The 25,568-nt window shown below is 43.8% G+C and overlaps 2 protein-coding genes across 2 annotated transcripts; one reads left to right on the top strand and one right to left on the bottom strand.

Moving 5' to 3' along the window:
• Positions 1-233: 233 nt before the first annotated feature.
• Positions 234-20,481, bottom strand: ATPAF1 (ATP synthase mitochondrial F1 complex assembly factor 1). Its single transcript, XM_037907916.2, has 9 exons — positions 20,220-20,481; positions 19,282-19,390; positions 17,359-17,409; positions 16,570-16,632; positions 15,205-15,255; positions 12,128-12,175; positions 9,776-9,871; positions 4,789-4,896; positions 234-1,483 (listed from the first exon to the last, which is right to left on the bottom strand). The coding sequence occupies exons 1-9, from the start codon at positions 20,447-20,449 to the stop codon at positions 1,289-1,291; spliced, it is 951 nt and encodes a 316-aa protein (XP_037763844.1). The 5' UTR covers positions 20,450-20,481; the 3' UTR covers positions 234-1,288.
• A 3,286-nt stretch (positions 20,482-23,767) lies between these two features.
• Positions 23,768-25,251, top strand: TEX38 (testis expressed 38). The gene has a single exon (XM_037907917.2). It carries the CDS (start codon positions 24,389-24,391, stop codon positions 24,968-24,970), a length of 582 nt encoding a protein of 193 aa, XP_037763845.1. The 5' UTR covers positions 23,768-24,388; the 3' UTR covers positions 24,971-25,251.
• The last annotated feature ends 317 nt before the right edge of the window (positions 25,252-25,568 follow it).

Genomic DNA, 25,568 nt, shown 5'->3' with positions numbered 1-25,568 from the left:
CCGCAGCTACAGCTGCAGAGAAACCCTGGCTGCCTTTCGTTTACTTCTCGAGCTGGGCACTAGCATCATATTATCAATGAGCTGTGCACAGCTTTTGCATCCTCACTGTGCATATCGTTACGGCCCTTGTTCAAAGTGGCTGCTTCCCACTATCATTGCAAACAACAGGACTTCAGGCAATGCTTGAAAGATCCTTGCAGGAAAGGCGCTAGTTTCACCAGAGATCACCAAGGTTTATTAAGGCAGACTCACTTTAATGGCTGCTCGGTTATATCATGTGTGATACATTCACTCCAGTGCATAGGAGTTATCCCATGGTAATCCTGAACAGAATTACAAAGCTCTCTATTCCCGACCATTTTTAATGTTGTATACAGTGTCTTTCCCAAATGATAAAGGAAAGCTATATTTTACCCCTTTCAAATGCTGACATGTTTAAGAGCTGGCTGTCTAGACGATATCTGAAAATGAACTAGTATGATCTCTAAAACAATTTAATTATCTGCTGGACCACTTTAGAAAGCCCAATATGCAAAAAGAAAACCCCATTTATCACATCCTGTCATCGGTGAAATGATCTCCAATACAGTCACCTAACAGCTGGGCACCTGAATGAAGTTCATGTCTCAATTAAAAAACTTGACATTCCCAGAGCCAAATCTAAGTCAGCTGAGTGTTTTTTGTCCTCAGCTGCACTAGCATAGAAAGCAAAGCATGCATCTTATGTAGGGAATCCCACACATTAATCAACAAAGAGGAGCCTGTCTTGGATCATCAACTGCATTATCTTTTCACGGCTGGATGAAAGCGGGGAATTTATAATCTTCATACAAGATAAAAATCACTGACCCGTGCAGTTATAGTGGAGGGCAACTTCCAAATAGCTTTTACTGAACACAACCATCCTTTGTTCTCTCTCTCTCTCTCCCCCCAGTGGCTGACATATTCCCGCAAGTAACCTCTCTTCTCTCATTTGATTGATCATTTCCAAAGGAATAAAGCACTCAGGCACTAGATATTGAAAGAGTTGTTTTGATGAGTTGGTGTTAAGGTGCGTCGTTCCCATTCGGCCCTAGTTAGGCTGCCAAATTTCCTTGCACCGATACAAAATAGTCAGGGGTGAATATCACTCCCTGAATCTTTCTTCTGTCCAGCCCAACTCTGGAGCAAACAGGCCCCATATAAAAAGTGGAGTTTGCCCCCAATTAAAAAAACTCCTGTGTCAAGGACCCTTTCCAATGAGTAATTTCAGTTGCATCTGGCCCAGATGCTGTGCAAATCAGACACTTTATGCTTTATCAGGGTCCCATCGAGGTCTCAGTTCTCTTCCAAGTCCACTCTGCTCAAGCTCTGCTATAACGGCCATGTACTTAAACTCATTAGGTCTGTGGTTGAAGGTCTCCACTAATCCATAGGTCTCTGGACGATCTGTCGCATAGAAAAGCTGCACCTGATTGGCTATGCACTGAGCTTCGGGGACATTCTGTAAGGTTTAAAAAAGAAAAGAAAGAAAAAAGAACTTATCAAAATAGCGCAAGTAGCAGTTCTGGCATGAAAGTAAGTTTGCCTTTCAAAAAAGCTCTGTGGTTGCTGAAAAGCTGCAAACAGATCCCTCTTCAGTCTGCTTCTGTTGCCTTAGCAAGCTTCCTACTCAGCTCCTAACTCTATTCAAAGTTCACATTTTTCAAAGTTCTCCACAAGCCTGATCCATCTTGTCATTGACCTACTTACCTCTGTGCTGCTCCTACTAACTTCATCTCCTTATAGCTACGCATTTCAGGAACCACAGCTCCACCACCCCTCTCATGCTCCCCTCCCTCCAACACTCTGAACGCCTTAACTTTCCCCTCTGCTCCTTGTCAGACTTCCTGCGTAAAAGTTTTCAATAATACTCTGTATTAAACACAGCTAGGCAAAGAACTCAGAACAAAGTTCTGAACAACACAGTTTTTATAGCAGTATAAAATTCTGTCAGTTAGGGGTGAGATTTTATTTTATAGACATAGTTATACCAGTACAACCGCTAATGTGGACAGCGTTATACTGGTATAAAGGTGCTTTATACCGGTATGGCTTATTCCTAGGGTGGCCACTCTCAGTCAACCTGACATTCAGGTACTTCAGGGAATGGTATAGTCCTGCCTGCCCACCATGACCTCGCATGCATGGTGTGTGGGAGGTCACCCCACACGGTGCATTCAAGGTCACGGCAGAGGGGTGGAGTGGCACGCTCTTAAAGACGGTGCCCTCATCCAATACCAGACACAACTACATCCGGTTTTGTCCCAATATTAGACAGAGGACAAAGCAGCCCAAATGAGGACTGTCTGTTTCAAAGCCAGACAAGTGGCCTCCCTACTTATTCCCCTTCCCATATAGGAGTAAGCGATACTGGTGTAAGGAACCTTTACATCAGCATAACTGCATCCACGCTGAAGTGTCCTACTGCTTTAACTAGACAGATATAAGTTAGAGTGGTTCAATTCTGTGTGCAGACATGGCCCAAAGAGAAGGACCAATTTCACCTGTTTGGAAACTATATGAGAAAAAGACTGGAATTTTCTCAGTTTTATTAATTATAGAAAATTATTCAAAATGTTCTGCTTGGGAGCAGTTCTTCACGCATATCCAATAGCCAAGCTGTGCTGGTTCATTTTGATTGGACTTCTGAGTCACATGCCTCAGTTTCCTGACTGGATGAGTAACTAACAATCAGAACAGGTAATCATCAAGTAATCCATCCCATTGCTCATTCCCAGCTTCTGGCAAACAGAGGCTAGGGACACCATTCCTGTCCAACCTGACTAACAGCCATTGATGGACTTATCCTCCATGAATTTATCTAGTTCTTTTTTGAACCCTGTTATAGTCTTGGCCTTCACAACTTCCTCTGGCAAGGAGTTCCACAGGTTGACTGTGCATTGTGTGAAAAAATACTTACTTTTGTTTGTTTTAAACCTGCTGCCTATCAATTTCATTTGGTGACCCCCCGAGTTCTTGTGTTATGAGAAGGAGTAAATAACACTTTCTTATTTACTTTCTCCACACCAGTCGTGACTTTATAAACCTCTATCACATCCCCCGTTAGTCATCTCTTTTCCCAGCTGAAAAGTCCCAGTCTCAATCACTCCTGATATGGCAGCCATCCCATACCCCTATTTATTTTTATTGCCCACAGCATGGTTTCTGAATTAAAAATCCATTTTCCTTGAATATTCTCCAATTTCCACACTAACTATTTCTATGAACATTTGTGACCCAGGAACTTCTTGGTGCCGACAGACAGAGGACACACGGGGCACACAGAGTTTTACAGTGATCCCCTGTGTCAGGTGTATGCATAATAATTCACTAAAGGGTGGCATGTGAGGTCTCTACCAAGATCCAGTAGCCCACTGGACATCATAATCACTGTGAAATGTGTGTACGGATAATATTTAAGGAGTTCTATGTCTATACTGAAAATTATGTTCTTAAGGCAGGTAACCAGGATGTGACGCGTCCCCAACAGGTTCCTTTCACAGCAAGAGATAACAGACGGTTATCTCTCTGTCTGGTCATATGTGTAGTGGGTACTGTATGTCTTACAACGGTTGCCTGCTTGTATAGTGAGCAAAATGCTAATAAAGAGATTGTGAAATGTTCAAGAGAGGACATTTACAAGAAAAAATAAACAGCAGCAGGGGATCCTGTTCATGAGTAAAAACAGTGGAATGAGGATGTAAAATTAGTTTATAGAAACATTACAGAAAGCAGAGAGATGAAACAAATGTGTTTAAAAATTCATACAAACATTCACTGAAAGGTTTTTATTTTGAGAATTTGCCTCGCTCTAGTATGAAGATAGAATATACTTATGTATAAAATATAATATAATTCACAAACAAAACTTTGGTAATGGAGTTAAAATTGGAAATTATCAACAACAGAACATTGGGGTGATTGAAAATAAACTAATATTGGAGGAAAAGAAAACGTGCATTACAGTAAAATGTCACACTTTGTTTTGCCAATGTGTGGAAATGCAGAGTTAAGGTATCTACATTCATAGATTTTAAGACCAGAAGGGGCCATTAGATTATTTAGTCTGACACAGCACAGACCATAGAATTTCATCCAGTTACCTCAGCACTGAATCCAATAACTGTGTTTGACTAAAGTACATCTATCAGAAAGGCGTCCAATATTGATCTGACCACTTCATGAGATGGAGAATCCATCACTTCCTTTGGCAGATTGTTCCAAACAACATGAAACGACCTTACACTCTCGCCCTTTAACAGCCCATCCTCTAATAAAACATTCTGCACGCGTGCTAGTCATGTTATTGGCAACATGAGTCCCATAAGCTCATTACATGTCCTATGAGAGCTATCCAAGTGGCAGTACATCCTCACTCAGGGGAGGTACGGGAAGGCACAAAGAAAATCCACTGCAGGCTTAAAAAAAGGGCCTCCTGATTTGTCCATCAGTGTTAACTTTAAAAAGTGTGTTTTAACATTGCTGGGGAGTGCCAACTTTTTATTATTATTCTTTAAATCCCCTTCCCTAAAAAAGAGAAACAGAGGCTCCAAAATTCTGCACTTTTCTAAATTATCCTTCTGAATTATGCTATCGTCAAGAATGGGGGGCGGGGGGGATTAGACGCGGCATAAAATACAATCACCAGACACCCAGTCTGCAGACTTCGGGAATTTTTCTGCTGTTCCCTAGGTTAATTATTCAATGGATAGCTGTAGATATCAGATCTTAGAAGAACACTAAGGAAACAATATGAGATTCTCTTACCAGGAAACTGGAGTCCATTTCAGCTGTCATTAGCACTATTCCCTTTTCCTTCTGAAGTTCAGGATAATGGTACAAGATCAACTGGCTAGAGGCAGTTTCACCTCGGGTCTGCAGGAGATAAGAGAGAGACTTCACAGTGCCCTAGAAAAACTCTAGATTTATTGCATATTTAATAGTCTGCTAATAAAGAATCTGAATATCAACTGCGTGCATAGACTCACTTATTCAGAGTCTCCCCACTGTCCTCCTAGCAAGGTCAAGGAGAGGCCATTTTAATTAAGAGTCAATTATTTGCACTTGTGTGTCTGTAGCCAACAGTAAGTCACAGATTCATAGAGTTTAAGGCCAGAAGGGACTATTAGATCATCTAATCTGACCTCCTGTATAGCAGAGACCATTAAATTTCACCCAGTTACCCCTGGATTGAGCCCAATAACTTGTGTTCAGCTACAGCATAACTTCCAGAAAGGCCCCCAGTCCTGATCTGAAGACAGCAAGAGATGAAGAATCCACCACTTTCCTTGGTAGTTTGTTTCTATGGTTCATCACTCTCACTGATAAAAATGTGTGCCTCGTTTATCACTTGAATTTGCTGGCTTCAGCTTCTAGCCATTGGTTTGTGTTCTGCCTTCCTCAGCTAGATTAAAGAGCCCGGTCGTACCAGGTATTTTCTCCCTGTGAAAGCCTATATATCCTGTACTCAAGTCATCTCTCAGTTGTCCTTCTGATAAGCTAAACAGATTGAGCTCTTTAAATCACCCACGGCGAGGCATTGTCTCCAGCCTATGAATCATTTTCTCTCTCTCTTCTGCCTCCTCTCCAATTTTTCAACATCCTTTTTAAAACGTGGACCCTATTCCCTTACTCAGGCTTGGTTTCACCAATGCCATGTGCAGAGGTAAAATCCTTTCCCTGAACACCTTCTCACTACTCCCGTTTACACATCCAAGGATCTCATTAGCCCTTTTTGCCACAGCATCGCACTGGGAACTCATAGTGAATTGCTTGTCCACTATGACCCCTACATCCTTTTCAGGTCACTGCTTTCCAAGACACAGTCCCCATTCTGTAGATATGGCCTGTATTCACTGTTTCTAGATATATATCTTTGCAAATGGCTGTATTAAAAACGTTGGTATGGGTTCAGTTTACCAAATGATCCAAATGCCTCTGTACGACTACCCTGCCCTCCTCATTATTTACCACTCCCCCAATCTGCGTGTCATCTGCAAATTTTATCAGTATTTACTTCTAGACCACTGATGAAAACGTCAGGCCTAGAACCGCTGCCTTCAGAGCCCCACTAAAAACATCACCCCATTTGATGACAATTCCTCACTGAAAACCACTTTTTGAGATTTGCAGTCAGCCGGTCTTAATCCATGTAATGTGTACTTACTGATGCTGTATGGTGCTAATTTTTAAATCAGACCGTCATGGGGTAGCGAGTCAAATGCCTTACAAAAGTCTATTACATCTACTAAGTTATCGTTATCAACCACACTTGGAATTGCCTCAAAGAATGAAATCGGGTGCGTTTGACAAGACCTATTTTCCTTTCAACCATGTTGACTGACATTAATTATATTCCCATCCTTTAATTGAAATTGACACAACATTAGCTCTCACCCAGTCTTCTGAATTTCCCTGGTATTCCAAGTTTTATTAAAAATTAACATCAGAGGACTAGAGATCTCATCAGCCAGCTCTTTCATTACTCTTGGGTGCAAGTTATCTGGGCCTGCTGATTTAAAAATATGCATCCGTAGTAGATGTAACATCCTCAGTCACTAATGGACTAGAAAGTACTTCATCATCCTCATGTGATAGGAGTACATTATCCTGCTTTGTTACAAATACAGACCAGAAATATTAACGAGCACGTCTGCCTTTTCTGCACCATTAACAGTTTTACCATCTACATCTAGTAATGGACCTATCCCATTGCTGTGATTTCTTTTGTTCCCAACATGTTTAAAACCTCCTTCTCATTGTCCTTAGCCCTGTCAGCCATTTTTCTCTGATGTTTTTAGCTTCCCTGATCAATTTTCTACCCTTCAGACTTTCTAATGTATATTGACTGCTATCTCCCCCCCCCCCTTTTCCATTTGTTATCTATTGCCTTTTTAATTCTAATTGCTGGCTTCACTTCACCACTGAACCACGATTGGCTTTTGAGCAAAAATGTCCATTTTATTGATTGTGGAATCATAACTTTTTGGCTATCTAATAAACTCTTCTTAAATAACTCTCAATTTTCATATTTTTCTGTCTAAATTTTTCCCCTCAATCAATTTCTCTGATAATTTGCCTCATCTTTGGAAAATTAGCTCTTTTAAAGCACCACGTTAAATATATTACTGGCTGGGATTTTCCTTTGTTTGCCCAATTTGAATGCAATCAAGTCATGATCACTGGTCCCTAGGCAACCACCAGCTTCCAGTCCACTGATTCATTCATCTTTATAAAAAGAAAAGGAGTACTTGTGGCACCTTAGAGACTAACAAATTTATTTGAGCATAAGCTTTCATGAGCTACAGCTCACGTCATCGGATGAAGTGAGCTGTAGCTCACAAAAGCTTAATGCCCAAATAAATTTTAGTCTCTAAGGTGCCACAAGTCCTCCTTTTCTTTTTGCGGATACAGACTAACACGGCTGCTACTCTGAAACCATTTATCTTTATGTGTCACAATTAAGTCCAAAACAGAGTTACCTCACGTTTGGGACAACACCTTTTGTGTTAGAAAAGGTTTATTCTAGATGATAATTTAAGTACATAATATATAGGTGTCAAACTAATCATAGAGAGAAGAGAAATTAGAAAGCCTGTCTAAAACGAACAATAACAACTATGCTGGTATACAACAAAATTAAATTATAGAGGAGTTAGAAGCCAAGGTCTTTATAGACATTTTATTTATGACTCACCCATTTTCATAAGGCAGTAAATACAGAACCAAGGAAATACTAGAGAACTGCTTAATATCCCCTATATTAAATTATAGGACTCCACTGAAGGGTCCACATATCTATTTCATCAAATTTATAAACTTCACCATGGAATCATCAGAACTGGCACCATTTTTATTATTTGAGAGTCAGTGGCATAGTGCCAAAATTGGGAAAACAACGACAGTGACAATTTCCATGTCTATGGTACTACTTTATGTCGGATGTGACGAATTTACGGACTCCAATGCTGCAAATGGTCAAAATATAATCATTCAATTTGATGTTTATATAGCACATTTCATGCTCAAGGATCCCACGATTGTTTAGAAACCAAAACCAGGAAACATTTCATCCACTAAAGAAATGAAGCTTCCTCTGGGGTCAACGACATCAACTGTTTTACAGCACACATCACTCTACTTCAACTGAGAATCGGAAGGGAATACCTTATCCAATTAAAAATGGAGAGGCCATTTATAGTGTCAGTGTCTGAATGACCAATCAGGATTAGCTTCTCTATTCTTGCAAGAGGTACCAAGGAACGTTTAGTGGCTGTAAACCGTCAGCTCTTTGGTTTCAAGTCCGAAAATATGGCACTTCCAGCAGTGCAGTACCACCCTGCAGCATGGGTTGGAGATAATGATTCTGACCTCCTTTGTGAAGTGCTTCCAGATCTCCTGATGAAAAGCACTATCTAAGAGCTAGGAACTATTATAATTATTATTGTCAGAATAAGGAGTAATGGTGTCAAGATGCAGTGGGGGAGGTCTAGGTTGGATATTAGGAAAAACTTTTTCACAAGGAGGGTGGTGAAGCACTGGAATGCGTTACCTAGGGAGGTGGTGGAATCTCCTTCCTTTGAAGTTTTTAAGGTCAGGCTTGACAAAGCCCTGGCTGGGATGATTTAGTTGGGGACTGGTCCTGCTTTGAGCAGGGGATTGGACTAGATGACCTCCTGAGGTCCCTTTCAACCCTGATATTCTATGATTATTGCTGTACCACCACAAGAGTGCATGGTGCTTTACTCACAAACCCAGTGCTGTCCTCCATGTTGAGGAGTTTACAATCTAAGCTAGACAAAGGTCAGTGAGTGATGATAAACTGAAAAGGTCACAAGAGAAGCTTACGTTAAGTACATTGTTGGCCCTGTGGTTCTCCCCACACTTTTTTATTTAACTTGTTTATTAATATATTTCAAAGGTTAAAGGGAACAAAATAAGGAAAGATGGCAGAAGTGGTGGAGGGAAAAGCCAAACTGGAAAGCAAATGAAAAAGAAGCAACTCCAGAAAAGACTTGAAGGAAGAGTGAGGCGGCTTAGCACACTGGATCTCAGGGGTGTTTTGCTAATAGATGAACCTAAAGAAAGCTTGTGGGAGGCAATGAACAAGGGATTATCAAGTTCTGATTCAGAGGAATGAATGTCACAAACTGAATCTTGGAGTCTCCCATCCATGTATTGAGCCAGTCTGAGCCTACCTAGCTTGCCGAATCTGAAGACTGAAGCATGTGGAACTGGAACTTGCAAATCAGAGAAAAATCCCATGCATGGATTTTTAAAAGGTTGGGATGATTTTCTGGACTCATATGCACCGGCTAAGAGAAGAGCAGTCAAATACTTCAGCATAAACCGATTGCTGGTGTGTGTGTGAAAGGAAACCTTGCTTAATTGAGTAGACAGACTACGAACAGGTAGGGTAAGGTTGCAGAACACAAGAGCAGTTGTTTGATCTAGTATGGCAAATCAGATGGAACAAAAAGCGTTAGGGCCTAACAAACATCTGAGACGATTACAACCTCTTTCATTTACAACACCAAGAAGAAATACACTACAACCGAACTAGAATGCCTCATTTGAAATCATGCACCAGCACTGTACATGCTGCATGACACGGAGCTGGAGGAAACCATGCAAACTATTGCCTGGTTTTGTAGTTTTGTTTAAAGATACATCTGTATCTAGACGTCACTCAGAGTTGAATACAGCTGGAGTCTCAAACCTAACCCTGGAGAGTAATACAAGAAAATACACCCACCTGAATGTTTATAAGCGCGGTGAAGTGCAGTTCTGTCCCTGACCACTGCCCCACAAAAAACTCATAGCCTTCTTTCCTTGGCAAAGCACACAGGAACTGCGGAGAAAAAGACAGTCAGCGTTATATGTGCTCCCAGCCCACGTCAGCGTAAATGGGCATCCCCCTGCACGAAATGGGACCTAACTGGCAACCTTGTTAGGAGTCACAGCGGGGAGTTGGTTACAGAGACAGAGCTTACGGCTTTTCTGCACTGGGGCTGGAGTGCAGGGTACGTGTAGCTACAGTGAAAAATAGGCTGTGCCCACGTTGTGGTGTGTAGCTACACACCGCACTGAAAGGGAGCTGCTGGAGCATTTCCCTGCTGCCAGCCTCCTCCCGAAGCCTTTCCCCACCACCAGGAAAGCCTTCCTGATGGGGAGGAAACACACAAAGGCTTGGGTTGAGCCTTACTATGCTTTGTGGAGAGAGGGGGCATTGATCTTCCAGGCAGACAACATGCCAGCTTCACATTTCCTAGCAGATAGTTTTAGAAGCTCAGATTTAAAAGACTCATGACCCTAAACTTTATTGTGTTCTCAGAATCGCTTGATTCACTGCCACGGGAGGGACTCCTGGAAGATGTTCAGTAACAGTGTTTTGAGACATTTAAAACCGGACAGTGAACAGTATGGTACAGTAACTCTTCACTTAAAGTCGTCCCGGTTAACATTGTTTCGTTGCTGATCAATTAGAGAACATGCTCGTTTGAAGTTGTGCGATGTTCCCTTATAACGTCCTTTGGCAGCTGCCTGCTTTGTCCACTGCTTGCAGGAAGAGCAGCCCGTTGGAAGTAGCTGGTGGGGGCTTGGAATCAGGGTGGACCCGCAGCCCCCCTATCAGCTCCCCACTCCCTAAGGTCCCTGTGCAGCAGTCGCCCAGCAGGCTATCAACTGCCAGCAGTTCAGCTGTCCTTCCCCCCACTGCCATGTGCTGCTCCTGCCCTCTGCCTTGGAGCTGCTCCTGGGAGCCTCCTGCTTGCTGGGGGCGGGGGAGAAGAGACAGGGGAGCTAATGTCAGGGTGTCCCCCTCCCCCCTGCTCCTGCCTCCCCGCTTACCCCTTCTCCATAGGGCAGGGGGACACAGGACAGGGCTCAGGACAGAGGGAGCTTCCTGGCAGCAGTTGCTGCAGTCTCAGCTTGCTGATTAACTTAACAAGGCAGTGTACTTAAGAGTGGAGTCAGCGTACTTAAAGGGGAAATGCGCATCTCTCTCTCTCACACACATGGTGCGTGTCTCTGTCTGCCATGCTGTCTCCCCTCCCTCCATACGTGCTGCCTTGTAGAGCGTGAGGCTACATTAACAACGAGTTAACCCTTGAGGGCTCAGCCAATTGCTAGTTCATCATTTAGCAGTAAGGCATTCCCTGGGAAATACCCCACGCTCTGACTCCTCCACCTCAACCAAGCTTCACAATCATCATCGCTGTGTACAGTATTAAATTGTTTGTTTAAAACTTATACTGTGTGTGTGTGTGTGTGTGTATATACAGTCTTTTGTCTGGCAAAAAAAAAAAAAAATTCCCTGGAACCTATCCCTGCCATTTACATTAATTCTTATGGAGAAATTGGATTCGCTTAACATCATTTTGCTTAAAGTCGCATTTTTCAGGAACATAACTACAACGTTAAGTGAGCAGTTACTGTACAATGAGACGGTGGCCTAGCACTCCCGACAATCTTGCCCTTCTCCCCAGATGCTGCAATGAGGGATTAAAGTCACAGAAGGTCAGTCAGGGACGAGGAGAGGCGAACAGCTTTCACATTTGTTTAGTTTTTCTAACTCTGTCCCACAGCAACTTGAAAGCAACTTCTCTCTGGAGATTTCTGGTCTACTTGGCTTTATAGGCTTCAGTGTTGCATCTGTAACACTATCACACACAAAGAGAAAGGATGACATGGGGCCTGAAAGAGAAGTGACACACCAGACAGTGTGCTGATGCACAGGGTTCTCGCTGTAGCATACAAAGCTCGCTTCTCCACAGAGCCGCATGCAGGCGATTTAACTACATGACACCTAGTACGGTGAATGCGAGGCATGTAGCTAAATCGCCATCATAAAACTAAGCTTGGGAGACTGCTTGGTTGTAGAACTCCTTGCCTGTTATGCCCATACTGAAATGTTTGACGGATATGAGCATCCTGCTGTCTTTAACTGACCGCTAAAACAAATACTTGATCAAATGGCTTTTACCAATCAAGTTACGACAATTAATCTGAATAACAAAAGGTCAAAAGTTTATAAACTTCTACTCTAACTTCTATGTAGAAGAAATCCATTAAAGCTGTGTATGCATGTAGTATCTATCACACTTACTGATGGACAATTCTGGGCCCGCTTCCACATTACATCGAACTTCTCTGCCTTTGGAGATGAAACAAGATCATTTAATTAACTTTCACAACATGAAAATAATGGATACACAGTTATCACTCAGTCACTCCATTAACCTTTATACGGTTCAACCTGCATATACAGTCGGTCTCAAATATGTAAATATTAACAATTAAGCAAGTCAGGCTGCCTTAATTGGTAAGGTTTGCAGAAATGAGCGAATGGAAAGTTATAGTTAGCTCTTAATTGCCTAAGTATCATCAGCACCCTTTCTAGACAATGCAGTCCCTGGAAGACAGTAACAAACTCTTGGAATTCAAAGCTTTTATCTCTTGAAAAATGTCTACGCTTCAGACTTATACTTTTTTTTCTCCAATATAGTTCCACTGGAGTGCATGGTGGTGCTTTATACACAAGCAAACAGGCAGGTTGCTGACCCATAGGAACTTACATTATAGATTCTCTTCTGCTCTTTATTACAGTACAAGCCAGATTATCATTCAAGTGAGTCGTACATCATATTTATCTTATTAAGTTATATTGTTCCCCACAAACATGCGAGTTCCACCATGCTGCACACATGCCTTTCCTGCATAGCAATGTAATTTCGTTCAAGTGTTCCCCAATATCCCCTCCCTGCTGTTTTCTTTGCTCCTTTGCTGCATCATATGCTAATACAGATTATAAAATATTCAGGGCAGGAGAAATGTGCTGTTCAGCTCTACTACGAATAGAGCTCTGCGCTGATACAAAAATTCTGTATCTGCACCTGATCCACAAAAATGATCTGTGGATATTAAGCAGATATCCGCAGATTTGCAGGGCTTTAGATATAAAATTTGGATCCACATCCATCCGTGATCCGCAAACATGGTCTGCGGATATAAAGCGGATATCCGCGGATTTGCAGGGCTCGAACGATGAAGCTCCTAGACTCCTTTTGGACACTGTAAAGAGATAATTCAGCATCCAGCCAAGTAAAACTGCAGGCTACTGAAATGCAGCTGCTTCCTTAAACAACATGCACCATGCATTGCTCCCCTACTTATACAAGATCTGGTTTATACTGAAGTTTTAGAACCATCCACAACCTCTCAGATAAAAAGGGGGTGCAATATATAACAAAAAGATTGTTTCTCTTCTGAGATCTACTCAGCTTTAATTGGAGACACATCTTATTGCCAATAATAGCAATCTCTTTCAGTATATATATTTTCTATTACCCACAAACATTATGTTAAAAGGACATTAAGGTTGCAAAGTCAAGTACTCAAAAGTTAGGAAATGCCAGAATTCAGGTTGCTTGTGCAACCTTAATTTGACCCTCTTGCACATAGGCATGATCCAGTCTTTCATTACAGGATCATAAACGATTTTTTCCACGGGACCTCTGCCTCATCCAGTGCACAGGATGGACGGTGCTCAAGGAATGAGCAACTATGATTAAGGTTAAGATTTTGTCACAGTTGTTTTTAGTAAAAGTCATGGACAGATCATGGGCAATAAACAAAAATTCATGGGAGCCCGTGACCTGTCCATGACTTTCCTAAAAATAACCCGGCGCGCAGGGCTAGGTAGGGGGAATGACAGCAGGAGTCCCATGGGGGGGGGCGGGGGGGAACACTGACAAACTGAGCCCCCCACCATGGGGGGGGGGGGGGCAAAGCCCCAGCTCCAGCACCCATGGAGGGGGGGGGGGGCGCACAACCCCTGCTCCGGAGCTGGCTGCAGCTGTGGGGCAGGGGCACACAGTCCCACCTCCAACCCCAGCCACAAGTGCACAGCTCTGACTGCCGCCGCGGGGAGGGAGTGGTGCATGACCCTGGGAAGCTGTGAGGGGAGCACACGGCCCCTGCTGCAGCCATGGCCATGGAGCAGGGGCCCTGGCTGCAGCCCCCACTGCAAGCCGCTGACAGCTGAAGCCGAAGAAGCCATGGAAGTCACGGAATCTGTGACTGCCATGACCTCCGTGACTAAATCGCAGCCTTAGCTATGATGAACTGAGAATTATCTATGTTATATTTATGAATATGATACATGCCTCTGTATTTGTTTATGGTGGGTTACTTGCTATGGAGTAAGATCAAAAGGGGTTGTTAAAGAAACCAAGCAGGAAAGGTAAAACACTGGCCCAGATAAGGAATTCCCCTACACTCCTCTCCCCCTCAAAACACAACAGCCAGGTTTATAGCTGTGATGGGAAGAGAGATAAAATCAAACAATAAGCCATTTCCAGACCAAGGGCCTAGAAAAGAAAGAAGGGGGGAGGCTAAATGAATTGGGAGAGGCTGCTCATGGAGTGTCACTGAAAAGCTGGGATTGTCTAAGACTGCAGTTAGCTGAGGTGTAAATCTACCCTGCAGCAGCCTGATACACACTAACTGTCCAAATGGATTCAGCTGCCACACACGAAAAGTTCCATAGTGCACTTTGATCTGCCCTGCTTTGAAACAAGGATTTTTACCGAATTTGGGCATATTTCCTTGGAGACACACAACACTCACCCTGGACACAAAAGCCACCTTACTACAAATTTTCAAGTCTTTGCTCCAAAGCATGCGGCACTAGAGAAAAGGTCGCCAGAACTGTTTAACATGGGAAAAGCCATATATTTTCCCCTAGGCTCGTTCTTGGAAATGGATAAACCGTTCTGGCTGAAATTTTTCGGAACTATTCTGGTCTAACAGACCCCACACTGCTATGAGAGAGACCTGAGTGTGATCCCAGTGCTGCAGAAAGGAGAGTGACACCACAGGCATTACTGATTCTGAAAGTCAACAATTGGGAAAGTATGAAGACTAAACATTTAATATACACCAGGGGCCTTCTCCAAAGACCACTGAGGTCAACGGAAGCCTAAGAAGCTTGACTTTCAAATTACTGATCTTACATGCAGAATTATGGCTGGTCAGCTAAGGAAGGAGACTGGGGTTAGAAACCTTACTTTCATTAAGCGATTGTTGTTACAAGCAACAGACACCTAGAGGAAAGGAAGCTTGTATTGGAAAGCTTTTTATGCTGACCTCCCTGGTGTACATTTTGTTAAAGTAACTACTTACAGGAATAACCGCATAAACTGTATTTTTTGCAGAAAAATACTGCTTCCAGATCTGTAAGAAAGGAGGGAAGCCATATATGATTAACACCATAAACAAGCATCTAGCATTTAATATTAAACACCTTTAAAAGTATTCATTTATCAACTAATCTTCGTTTGTAAGTACATCAGGGCAGGGGGAATTTTTCCATATATTTTTGAAAGCTGTAATTTCATGTTCCAATACTACTAGTATCAAATAATACATATTTCAACCAGACAACTGCCATAAACAATGGGGTCAGATTTGGTGGCCCACAGTTTAGTGATGGTGAGAAATGCTTCAGACCATGTGACTTTTCACAAACACAGAACTCAAGCAAAAGATTATTTCTAAGTAAGGAATGTACAAGACCCTTCCCATCAGAAGATAGTACTTATATTTTTAATGATTCTCTGTATTTGCATAGTGTTTTGCTTGCGAGAATTTCAAAGCATTTGATTAAGTTCTTTTCATTGTGCATGCAGGGAAGGTGATTTGTACGACCAGCCCAAAGTCACTAATAAAGTCAGTGACAGAAATACAACCCAGACTCTCAAAACTCTTTTCTAACTGCTAAACACTGCCTCCCTTTAATCCCTGATACTTAATCAGAATCTTCAGAAGGGCCTTTAACAAATGAAATCTTGAAGTGTGGTGCAGCCCTAGAGACATTTGTGCACACAAGGTACCCTATTATACACCATTGCCTCACAATCTGATGAGCAAACAGAAAAACTCTGCTTGAGTTTGGCTGCTTCAGATATGTAGAATGGAAGCAGATTTTAAAAAACAAAAAGAGGAAAATAAATCTCAGTGGAATGCCCACAACTGTACCAGGAAAACCACCTTTCATCTTACTGTTGTTAATAAACATTCACTTCCCTCCCCTCCTTCTCAGCGTTGTTAGCGCTAGCCAGGGCCGTCAGCTCTTCTGAAGAACCGCAGAATAGGTGTAGCCCCGGCGACATTAGCTTCCTTCAAGATGTCCCACCAACATGCTTCAACTCTGACTGCAGCTGGTGAACAGACAATTCGGTCGCCACGCTTCTCCAATTGTTCGGACACTGCCAGTTGCACTGACGGCAACTGTTGACTGATCAGGTCGAGATATAAACTGCTGATCTACTCAAAGGCGAAAGGTCCCATGTCACGTTACCTAACCCCGAGACAACTTTCATTTTTGTTTCTATTTAATTTTTTTTTTTAATGTTTGGCTGAAAGAGATGCCTTTATTTTCACAATTCTTCTTAATACACATTCCAACCTCACACGTAAAATACTAATAAGTGAATTCCAGAATGACGATTAACATTTAATTGTAAAATTTCCATGTAAATGTATCACCTGTTTAATTTCCTCTGGTGTTTTCTCTTTCACCATTTCAACATTAAGTATTGAATCAAGTGTCTGCAACAGAAAGCACAAAGAAGTCACAATGAAGGCAATTCACTGGTACGTTACACAGGACAAATGCAGGCTGCAGAAAGTTCAGAAATGACATCTCATTTAAACCATACCCTGGTACACTTAATTGTCCAAAAAAAAAAAAAAGGTAAGTCATAAGATAGCCCTACAATGGAAAGAAAAGGAAATATATACTGAGCTAAGTAACAGAATCCATAAAGATACATGGTAAATGTTGGTTCCAGGAATCTAACTGCAACAAGACTCATGTGCTCGTAATATGTTTTGTGACCTTTTCCCTTTCAACCATTACCTGCATGTGCTCTGTTAGTAGCTTTCACAATTTTAAACAAGGAGATTGCTGGCACTGAAATATTAACCACAATACAGTCCCTCTGCAGCATCTCCTCTGATGGAACTAGGAGAGGCATCAATAAGCTCTAAAGGGAGCTTAATTTTTTGTATCAATTTCTGTGTGCACTCAAGACTGATCCCCAGAATAGCACGGACTTCCAATATTTCACAGAGACAAGGATAGGAATGGAACCCTCTGAACTACTCTGGGATTTTAAGGCTATTGCAGTACTAAAAAAACTCCTAAAATGAGATACAACACAAGGAATTTTGGATTCCTGCATCCCACACAACAACTGGTCTATGGATAATGCAGTGTTTAAAATTAATCTCCATGCACACCACAGCCAGATGTGGAGGTCCATGTTATCTTACCTTATCTTTTGTGAATCCTTCCTTTGATGCCTTTGTGCCCAAGGCTTCTGCCTAAAATTAAAAATAAGCCTTTAAAGTTTGTTTTCATGTTATTTATACTGCCATATCCAGCAAGCATAATAGGCCCATTGACAAAACCTTTCGAGCACGTGCCCTGTGAGTGGAAGTGAAGAAACCAGAGGACATACCTATGTAGTTAGTAACCTTGGTTGTTAAAGGGGCATTGACAAGGTCTAAAATTAGACCTACAGGCTTTCTTTAACATGAGGTCATACCCACGGCATTGTTCCTCTGCTCTGTTCTTGAAGCACATTGGGGTATTACAAATAAACAAGAACAACAGAAATTAGCAAAGGAAATATCAGTTAAGACAACATGCCCACCCTTGTGGCTAATGAAGGATTGCCCATTGCTTCAAAACCTTGTCTCTTTTAAAGAGCCTCAAACAATGGAGATTCCAGCACTTCTCATGGCCCCTGTCTACACACTGTTCACAGCAGACGGCTGCCTGTATTCGTCAGCAACCGTCTCCACCTTAACTGTTACAGAAAATTATTTAACTACTCGTGTGGACAGGCCAAAACTAGTTTCAACACCTTTAAAGCAAGCAAGTATATTCCAGATCTAGTAAAACAAGATTTCAAATCATGCTCACTTTAACAGTGGTGAAAATGAACCTGGAGAAACTAGTATCAGGGGGCAGCCGTGTTAGTCTGTATCCACAAAAACAACAAGGAGTCCGGTGGCACCTCAAAGACTAACAGATTTATCTGAGCATAAGCTTTCGTGGGTAAAAACCCCACTTCTTCAGATGCATGGAGTGAAAATAATTCCCCTCCCTTCTTGGTGTTAACAACTTCAAATACTTATAGGAAGTTAAGTCTTCCTTTCGTCCCTGCCTAGCCAAGCTACAGGTAGCTTTTTTATGAGCTGACCCAGCAAGGTATGTGAGCATAAATGGTCTCATTGACTTTAACAGGACATATATCCTACTTAGGGCCTATATCTTTCCTCACAGCTCAGTCCCTCCAGCCTCTTAATCAACCAATGGAGGATTTCCACAGTTCTCAGACCTGAACTCCTGTACACGTCCATGCAACTCAAGCTCATAAAAATGTGAAGTCCTAATGGGATGCACCCAATGTGTGAATGAGCAAAACTTCAGCACCCTAGGTGTGGTGATGGTGGTGGGCCACCTGGTGGAGCAGTCCTGTAACCCTGGCAGTGCACTTGAAGGCAATACACTCAATGCACCAGTCTAGACTGGGTAAGTGGTGCACTGATACTTCACACAAAGAAAAACGCTGTAGAAAAATTAACTCTGCATTAGTCTTCATGCCCACCAAGAGAAGATGGTGTCCCTGCAACATTCTAGCAGTGTCTCTGGAAGGGAATAAGTAGTAAAGATGCTTAAAATGCAATTAACCTAGATAAAATACTGGATCAGGACAAGTAAACATCAACAATAGGAGTAAATTAATGTAGATTATTAATTACAAAATCAATATGCAACTGCCTAATCACTCCATTTTATTAATTGTTCAGCATTAAGTTGGGAAACGTCAGAGGCTCTCTAAAGACCCATTCCAGATCCAATACTATTCAATAGTTTGTTTCATTCATAAAAAGAAAATGAAGGTGAGAGAATATGTCAACCAAGTTGGACCTCATGGATCTGGGACTGATCACAAACACTTTGAATAAGATTCAAACACAGCATTTACTAGCAATATCACCATTTGGGGCAAGCACCTGTCTTGCATATTTTCAGTGAGCCTTGTACTTTCAGGCACCATATAAATAGCAAACAGGAACATTTTTAATTCCAGACAGTAATTCCCATTCCAGGATTACAGCTGTAAAAGATGACATTTTGAAGCTAATTTGAACATGATACTGAACGAAGTTAACAATTGGGCTTGCCTTTTCTTCCATATATCTGATAAATTCCATTTGCTTGGAATGTCCCACTGGCTGCTTTTTCACTTCACTTCGTTTCTCCATGCGGGATTCAAAAACACCTGGATTGGATCTGAAACAAAACTGAGACTATTACTACATTTTGGCTACTACCATTCTGGCATTTTAAAACTTGACTTTCCGTAGCACAGATTTCTATTCTCAGTGTTTCTAGTTAAAGCCCTGCAAATCTGCAGATATCCAGTTTATATCAGCAGACCGTGTTTGTGGATCCCGGATTGGATGTGTAATATCTAGACCTTTGAGAAAACCATGTCCCAGACTACGTTCTGGAGGGTCCCATCTACCGCACCCCAGAGCACTCCACAGCTCCCCCCTCGTTCCCCCTGCAGTGCCCCATTCTCGTCAGAGCCCCAAGCCCTCACTGCCCCCCAAACTCTGAAGGCTCCATCTGCTTCCAGGAGACCCAAACTCTGGGCCTCTCCCAGCACCCCTGACCCCCAAGTCCCACCAAGCACCAGCTCCCCCCCCCCCCCGTGCCATTCCCCCTGCTCCCAATGCTGTCAGAACCCCAATGCCTGAGGGCTCCAGCCCCAACTCCCAGGGGGGGCTCCACCCGGGCAGCTCCCCATCCCCCAGGAGTCTCTGCTCCCCTCAATCCCAGTGACCCCCCCATCCCCCTGGGCGGCCCCCCCCCTCCATCCCAGTGACCCCTCCATCCCCCTGGGCGGCCCCCCCTCCATCCCAGTGACCCCCCATCCCCCTGGACGGCCCCCCTCCATCCCAGTGACCCCCCCATCCCCCTGGGCGGCCCCCCTCCATCCCAGTGACCCCCCCCATCCCCGTGACCCCCCCATCCCCCAGGGCTGCCCCCCTCCATCCAGTGACCCCCCATCCCCCTGGGCGGCCCCCTCCCCCAGGGGCCCCCCGCGGCCCCGCACCTGCGCAGCGCCTGGATCTTGTCCCGGTACCGCCCGTAGAAGGGGTTCTCCTCCAGGCCGGGCTCGCCCCCCGCGGCCGGGCGCCGCGGCACCGCCAGCAGCCGGGCCGGCGGGGAGAGCAGGCCCAGGGGCCGCAGCACGGCCCGGCTGCGCAGCGCCAGCGCCCCCCGGTACAGGCCGGAGACCTGCTGCAGAGCCCCCGCCATCGGCTCCCCCCCGGCGCCCCACATGCGGCGGCTCCGCCTCCGAACCCCGCCGGCTCCGCCGCGCCGCCAGCGCCAGGGTTCCGGGCACCAAAGGTTCCGGGAGGGGCGGGGGGAGTTGAGAAGGGGAGGGGAAGGTGGGGTGAAGAGAGTGAGTGAGTGAGTGAGTGAGTGAGTGGGGGGGGGGGGGGGGGGGGGGGGAGAATTAGGGGCTGGAAGGGCGAGAACTGTATTATGCAGCACATGGGAAGCCCAGAGCTTAGGCACTCAATAGTTGGCCATTAGCCAGGGTGGGCAGGGATGGGGTCCCTAGCCCCTGTTTGCCAGAAGCTGGGAATGGGCGACAGGGGAGGGATCCCTGGATGATTCCCTGTTCTGTTCGTTCCCTCTGGGGCACCTGGCGCTGGCCACTGTCGGAAGACAGGACACTGGGCTGGGTGGGCCCTTGGTCTGACCGAGTAGGGCCGTTCTTATGTCTCTAGGAGGTGGTTATGGAGCCTCACCTGGATGCTGGGTGGGTGCAGGGCACATGGGGCCTCACCTGGATGCTGGGTGGGTGCAGGGCACATGGGGCTGTATAAGCCCCTCCTGTCCCCTCGTGCTTCATGACTATCCTATAGCCCAGTGATTTTCAACCAGGGGTAAGTGGACCCCTGGGGGTACGCAGAGGTCTTCCAGGGGGTACATCACCTCATCTAGATATTTGCCTAGTTTTACAACAGGCTATATAAAAAGCACTAGTGAAGTCGGTACAAACTAAAATTTCATACAGACCATGACGTGTTCATAGTGCTCTATATACTATACGCTGACATGTAAGTTCAATATTTATAGTCCAATGGATTTATTTTATAATTATATGGTAAAAATGAGAAAGTCAGCAATTTTTCAGTAACAGTGTGCTGTGACACTTTTGTATTTTTATGTCTGAATTTGTGAGCAAGCAGTTTTTAAGTGAGGTGAAACTTGCGGGGTGGGGGGAAGGGAAGAAGAGAAGAACATAAGATAAATCAGATTCGGGAAAGGGGTACAGTCGTCTGGGAAAGGTTGAGAACCACTGCTATAGCCCACCAAGTACTCATGGTGAATCTGTGATAGAGTGATTTTGGGGGAGGGACTGAAAATCTCCCCACGCCCGCTGAAAACTACAGGGTTAGGTTAGGCTGTAAGATTCAGCTGTAAAGGCTCCTGGCTGTATGATCAGTAAAAAAAACTTCTGCTAGGTTAAATCTGTGTATAGGGTGGGGTGGGGTGGGGGAATGCTGACTAAGTAGGCTCCGAAGGTTTAGATTGTCATCATTGATAACTGTCCATGAACGTCAGTTTCACCCCAGCACACCCACAAACCCAGAAAAAATATTTCCATGGATAACAATTGAAATGTACAGATAGGCAAAGTAAGCAAAATGCTACTTTAAAACTTAACAGAGACTGATGTGAGGATATTTACTTTGTATATTTTGATATGCGATGTTGGTAGTTTGTGTTTTAACCGTTTAAAGCTTTAACTTTTAGAATCTCAACATCTGCTGTCATTAAATAATAACCTTCCCCTTCCTTTCCCTCAACTGTGAAAATTTAAATCAATAGAAATAAAAAATGCTTAAAAATAAACATTGATATCCATCAAAATATATATATATATATATATATATATATATATATATACACATACATACACAAAAATCAAATTCTGCCAAGCCTATGAACATACCACCCCAAATCTCTGCGGTGTCTACAGTGATAGATCAGCCCCTGGTTTTGGTGCTAGCTGGAGGAAGTTCTGGCTTTGTATAGAGTAAGGCTTTGTCTACACTATAGTTTTGTTGATAAAACTTGTTGGTCAGGTGTGAAAAAACACACCCCTGTTCGACACAAGTTACACTGAGAGAAGCACCAGCCCGTGTGGACAGCCCTACCGCCGCTCGTTGGGGGTGCTATAATTATGCTAACGGGAGAGCTCTCTCCTGTTGGCATGGAGCGGCTACAGGGAGACCTTACAGTGGCACATCTGCAGGGATACAGCTGTGCTGCTGTAAAGTCTCTAGTGTAGACACAGCTTTAGTCACATTTCTAGTATCCGTTTCACTCCTTTCAAAGGGAAATTTCCAAGACACAACATGGGTTAATTTTATGCCACCAGATATTATGGAGGCCCTCTGCCCCAGGAGGGCCCTGAACACCCTAGGCTGATATTCTAGCTCTTGCTGATGCAGCTGTAGCAGCCGCCATTGTTTCATTGTGAGACCCAGAATGCTCAGCGGCTACAGTTCTGTTACAGCAAAGGCAGCGGCTGTAATCTCAGTGTGTTTGTGCCTTCAAAATCCCTCCTGGTCTCCCCGCTCCAGAGCGGGGATGGGAACCAGCACAGACCTGTGATTACCACCCACACCTCTTCGAAGAGCACGCTGTGGGTAAACAATGATTATCCCCATCAGTGAGTACCATATTTACCGTCTGAAAACTAGTCATCAGTTCTCTATTACCTCTTTAAGATGTTCTTTTTCTGAAATCTCAAATAATAATATTATGTAAGTGAAATGGACTAGCAAATAAGATCACTCACCCATCCCGCAGACTACTACGTATGGTGAAAGGCAATCTCGCTGCTAAGCCGGTACAATTGTTCTCTTGTGGCAAGTTTTAAGAAATACCCCGGCTCCCCGGAAATTGGGAAGGTCACATTAGCAAGTGATTGTCTGAAGAGGCAATATTTTAATATAGGTTCTTTAAGCATCTATGGATTTTATTAGCTTTAATTATGGACTGCAGATAGATTTGCTATGTTCAAAAGGCATTTGGTAACAGTACAGCCGTAGGTTTTAAGGCACGAAGGACCCAGTATGCTCATCTAGCCTGAGCTCCTCATAACACGTGCCAGAAGTTCACCCTGTAATTCCTGCATCCAGCTCATAACTGGTCCTTTTTACTTGCCTGGTGATTACCCCATCAACCAGATCCCACTATCTGTGTTTCCTTACTGCTGGCTCTGCACTAGTTATGCCCCTCACAGACTGAAAGCAGCTCTTTCAATTAGCCAAAAACAATTGTTTCCCTGGTGCCTAAACTATAAAGCCAGGTGTTGACATTACATTTCTCACTGAAGGATCCCGAAGTACTTTACATCGTAACAACATTGCTACTTTTGCACAACAGGGTAGATTTTTGAGTCAGAGACCAGGCCCTTCCCTTACCCAAAATACCACATGGCCATGGTATGGATCCCCCATCACTGGAGGTTTTAAAGAACAGGTTAGATAAACACCTGTCAGCAATGGTCTGGGTTTACTTGGTCCTGCCTCACGGGCAGGGCAGGGCAGGGCAGGGCGGATGGACTGGTGCCTCTTGAGGTCCCTTCCAGGCCTACAATTTCTATAATTATACACAGAGTAGACAGGTCTTTATTTTTAAAACGATTTCCTAAAAACTTTTATACAAACTGCATGTTCAATCTAAACTGGCACTTCTGGGGTTTGAACCTGGCTTTCCATATTGCCAGGGGAAAGTCTAAACACAGAGTTGGGTTGGTTTAACTAAAGGTGTTACTTAAAACACTTAGTAAAACCATTGCAAAAAAGGCTGCATGGACCCTTAGTTTAAGTCAATAAGGAACAGCTTAAGACAAAGAAAGAATGTATAGACAAGGGGCAACACCGGGGGCAACACCAGTTTCAACTGGTGCTCATTTGTGCAGGGCAATCACATACATGTTTTAAAGCTGCAGTTTAGGTTCACTCAAATGGACCCTATTCTAAAAATATAATTTGACTTATTAACACTCAGACATTTCTTGAACCCTAGCCTCGAACACCAAGATCCACACATAGAAAGGGAAAGAGGGGAAAATTTTCTCCTATACTTAATGGAAGTGGGTTAAAAAAAAAAATCAAATGACTGACAGACACTTCATGTCATTTATAGCAGGATAGCTCCAAAAAGGCCCTAATCAGACTTAGGTCTCCTATCATGCTGGAGAAATGCATTTATAGATGTGATCCCTGCACCAAAGAGCTTACCATCTGCTCTTGCTTTTCAGGTTGGCTGCCTCTCTACTTTGCGAGCCTAGGGCTATGTTACATCTTGATATTCAGTACCATGTTTTTCTTTCACTGGAAGAAAGTCATCCAGCGGGAGCAACGTGCAAAAGCGTGGGTTGAGCTGATGAGGAGCGAAACATTCTTCCCCAATGCAGTAGTTCACTGGGCAAACAAGAGAGCTCATTATGGGATTAAAGCAGAGGTATGCACTCCTGAGTCCAGTGCCAGCCCAAAGCAACATGGCAAAAGCTTGGACAGAGAGAACATCACAGGCAGGGATGGAGCTTTCTTCCCTTCCCTTACAGGTGTGGGTTCATACAAACTGGTGTTTCAGGAACTGCCTTATGCTCGTTCACTCTCCAGCCTCCCACCGCTGCTCCATCATTCAACCTCTTATCCTTTTTCAGCCATTCCATCAAGGACCGTTCCATTCAGCTCTCTTCCTGACTTCGTTACATTAGGAAATGGGAGATGCCACCTCAGTAACGGCAACTCTGCTTGTGAGATATAATTCATGTCAAACCCAGAGTGGACTGCATCACTTGTGATGAAAACCAAAATAAAACATGGAAAAAATTTTTAAAGTCAAACAAAACAAACTGTCACCAGAATACTTTCAAAGCCAGCTTAAATGTGTTCTCTTTGTTACTCACAAGACACATAGGGGCTGCAGTAAAGATACTTCCCCCTTTGAGTGAATTAAACCTGAACCACCCCAATTTCAACTTCCTATATGTAGGGGGGGAGGGATAGCTCAGTGGTTTGTGCATTGGCCTGCTAAACCCAGGGTTGCGAGTTCAATCCTTGAGGGGATCATTTAGGGATCTGGGGCAAAAATTGGGGATTGGTCCTGCTTTGAGCAGGGGGTTGGACTAGATGACCTCCTGAGGTCCCTTCCAACCCTGATATTCTATGATCTCCACTTAAGAGTTAAACCAGCTATTTGGTGCCTCAGGAAATCACCAAAAAAGCCGTTTGCTCAGCCCTGTATTTGTGCTGGAAATGTCCCACCTTGATTTTCATGCACATTGTAAGGAGAGTGGTCACTTTGGATAGGCTATTACCAGCAGGAGAGTGAGTTTGTGTGTGTGGTTTTTGGAGGGGGGTGA

The sequence above is a fragment of the Chelonia mydas genome, chromosome 8 (genome assembly GCF_015237465.2).
Source record: "Chelonia mydas isolate rCheMyd1 chromosome 8, rCheMyd1.pri.v2, whole genome shotgun sequence".
Taxonomy (NCBI): Eukaryota; Metazoa; Chordata; order Testudines; family Cheloniidae; genus Chelonia; species Chelonia mydas.
Note: the sequence above shows the minus strand (reverse complement) of the source record. Positions and strands in the feature narration are given on the sequence as shown.

What these genes read in the sequence shown, in the direction of transcription:
- ATPAF1 (XM_037907916.2), bottom strand. Translation starts at nt 20,449, where the DNA reads ATGTGGGGCGCCGGGGGGGAGCCGATGGCGGGGGCTCTGCAGCAGGTC. An exon ending in AAGATCCAGGCGCTGCGCAG is followed by an intron (nt 19,391 to 20,219) that starts GTGCGGGGCCGC and finishes GTTTTGTTTCAG; the next exon opens with ATCCAATCCAGGTGTTTTTG. An exon ending in AAATGGACTCCAGTTTCCTG is followed by an intron (nt 1,484 to 4,788) that starts GTAAGAGAATCT and finishes TAAACCTTACAG; the next exon opens with AATGTCCCCGAAGCTCAGTG.
- TEX38 (XM_037907917.2), top strand. Translation starts at nt 24,389, where the DNA reads ATGCTGGAGAAATGCATTTATAGATGTGATCCCTGCACCAAAGAGCTT.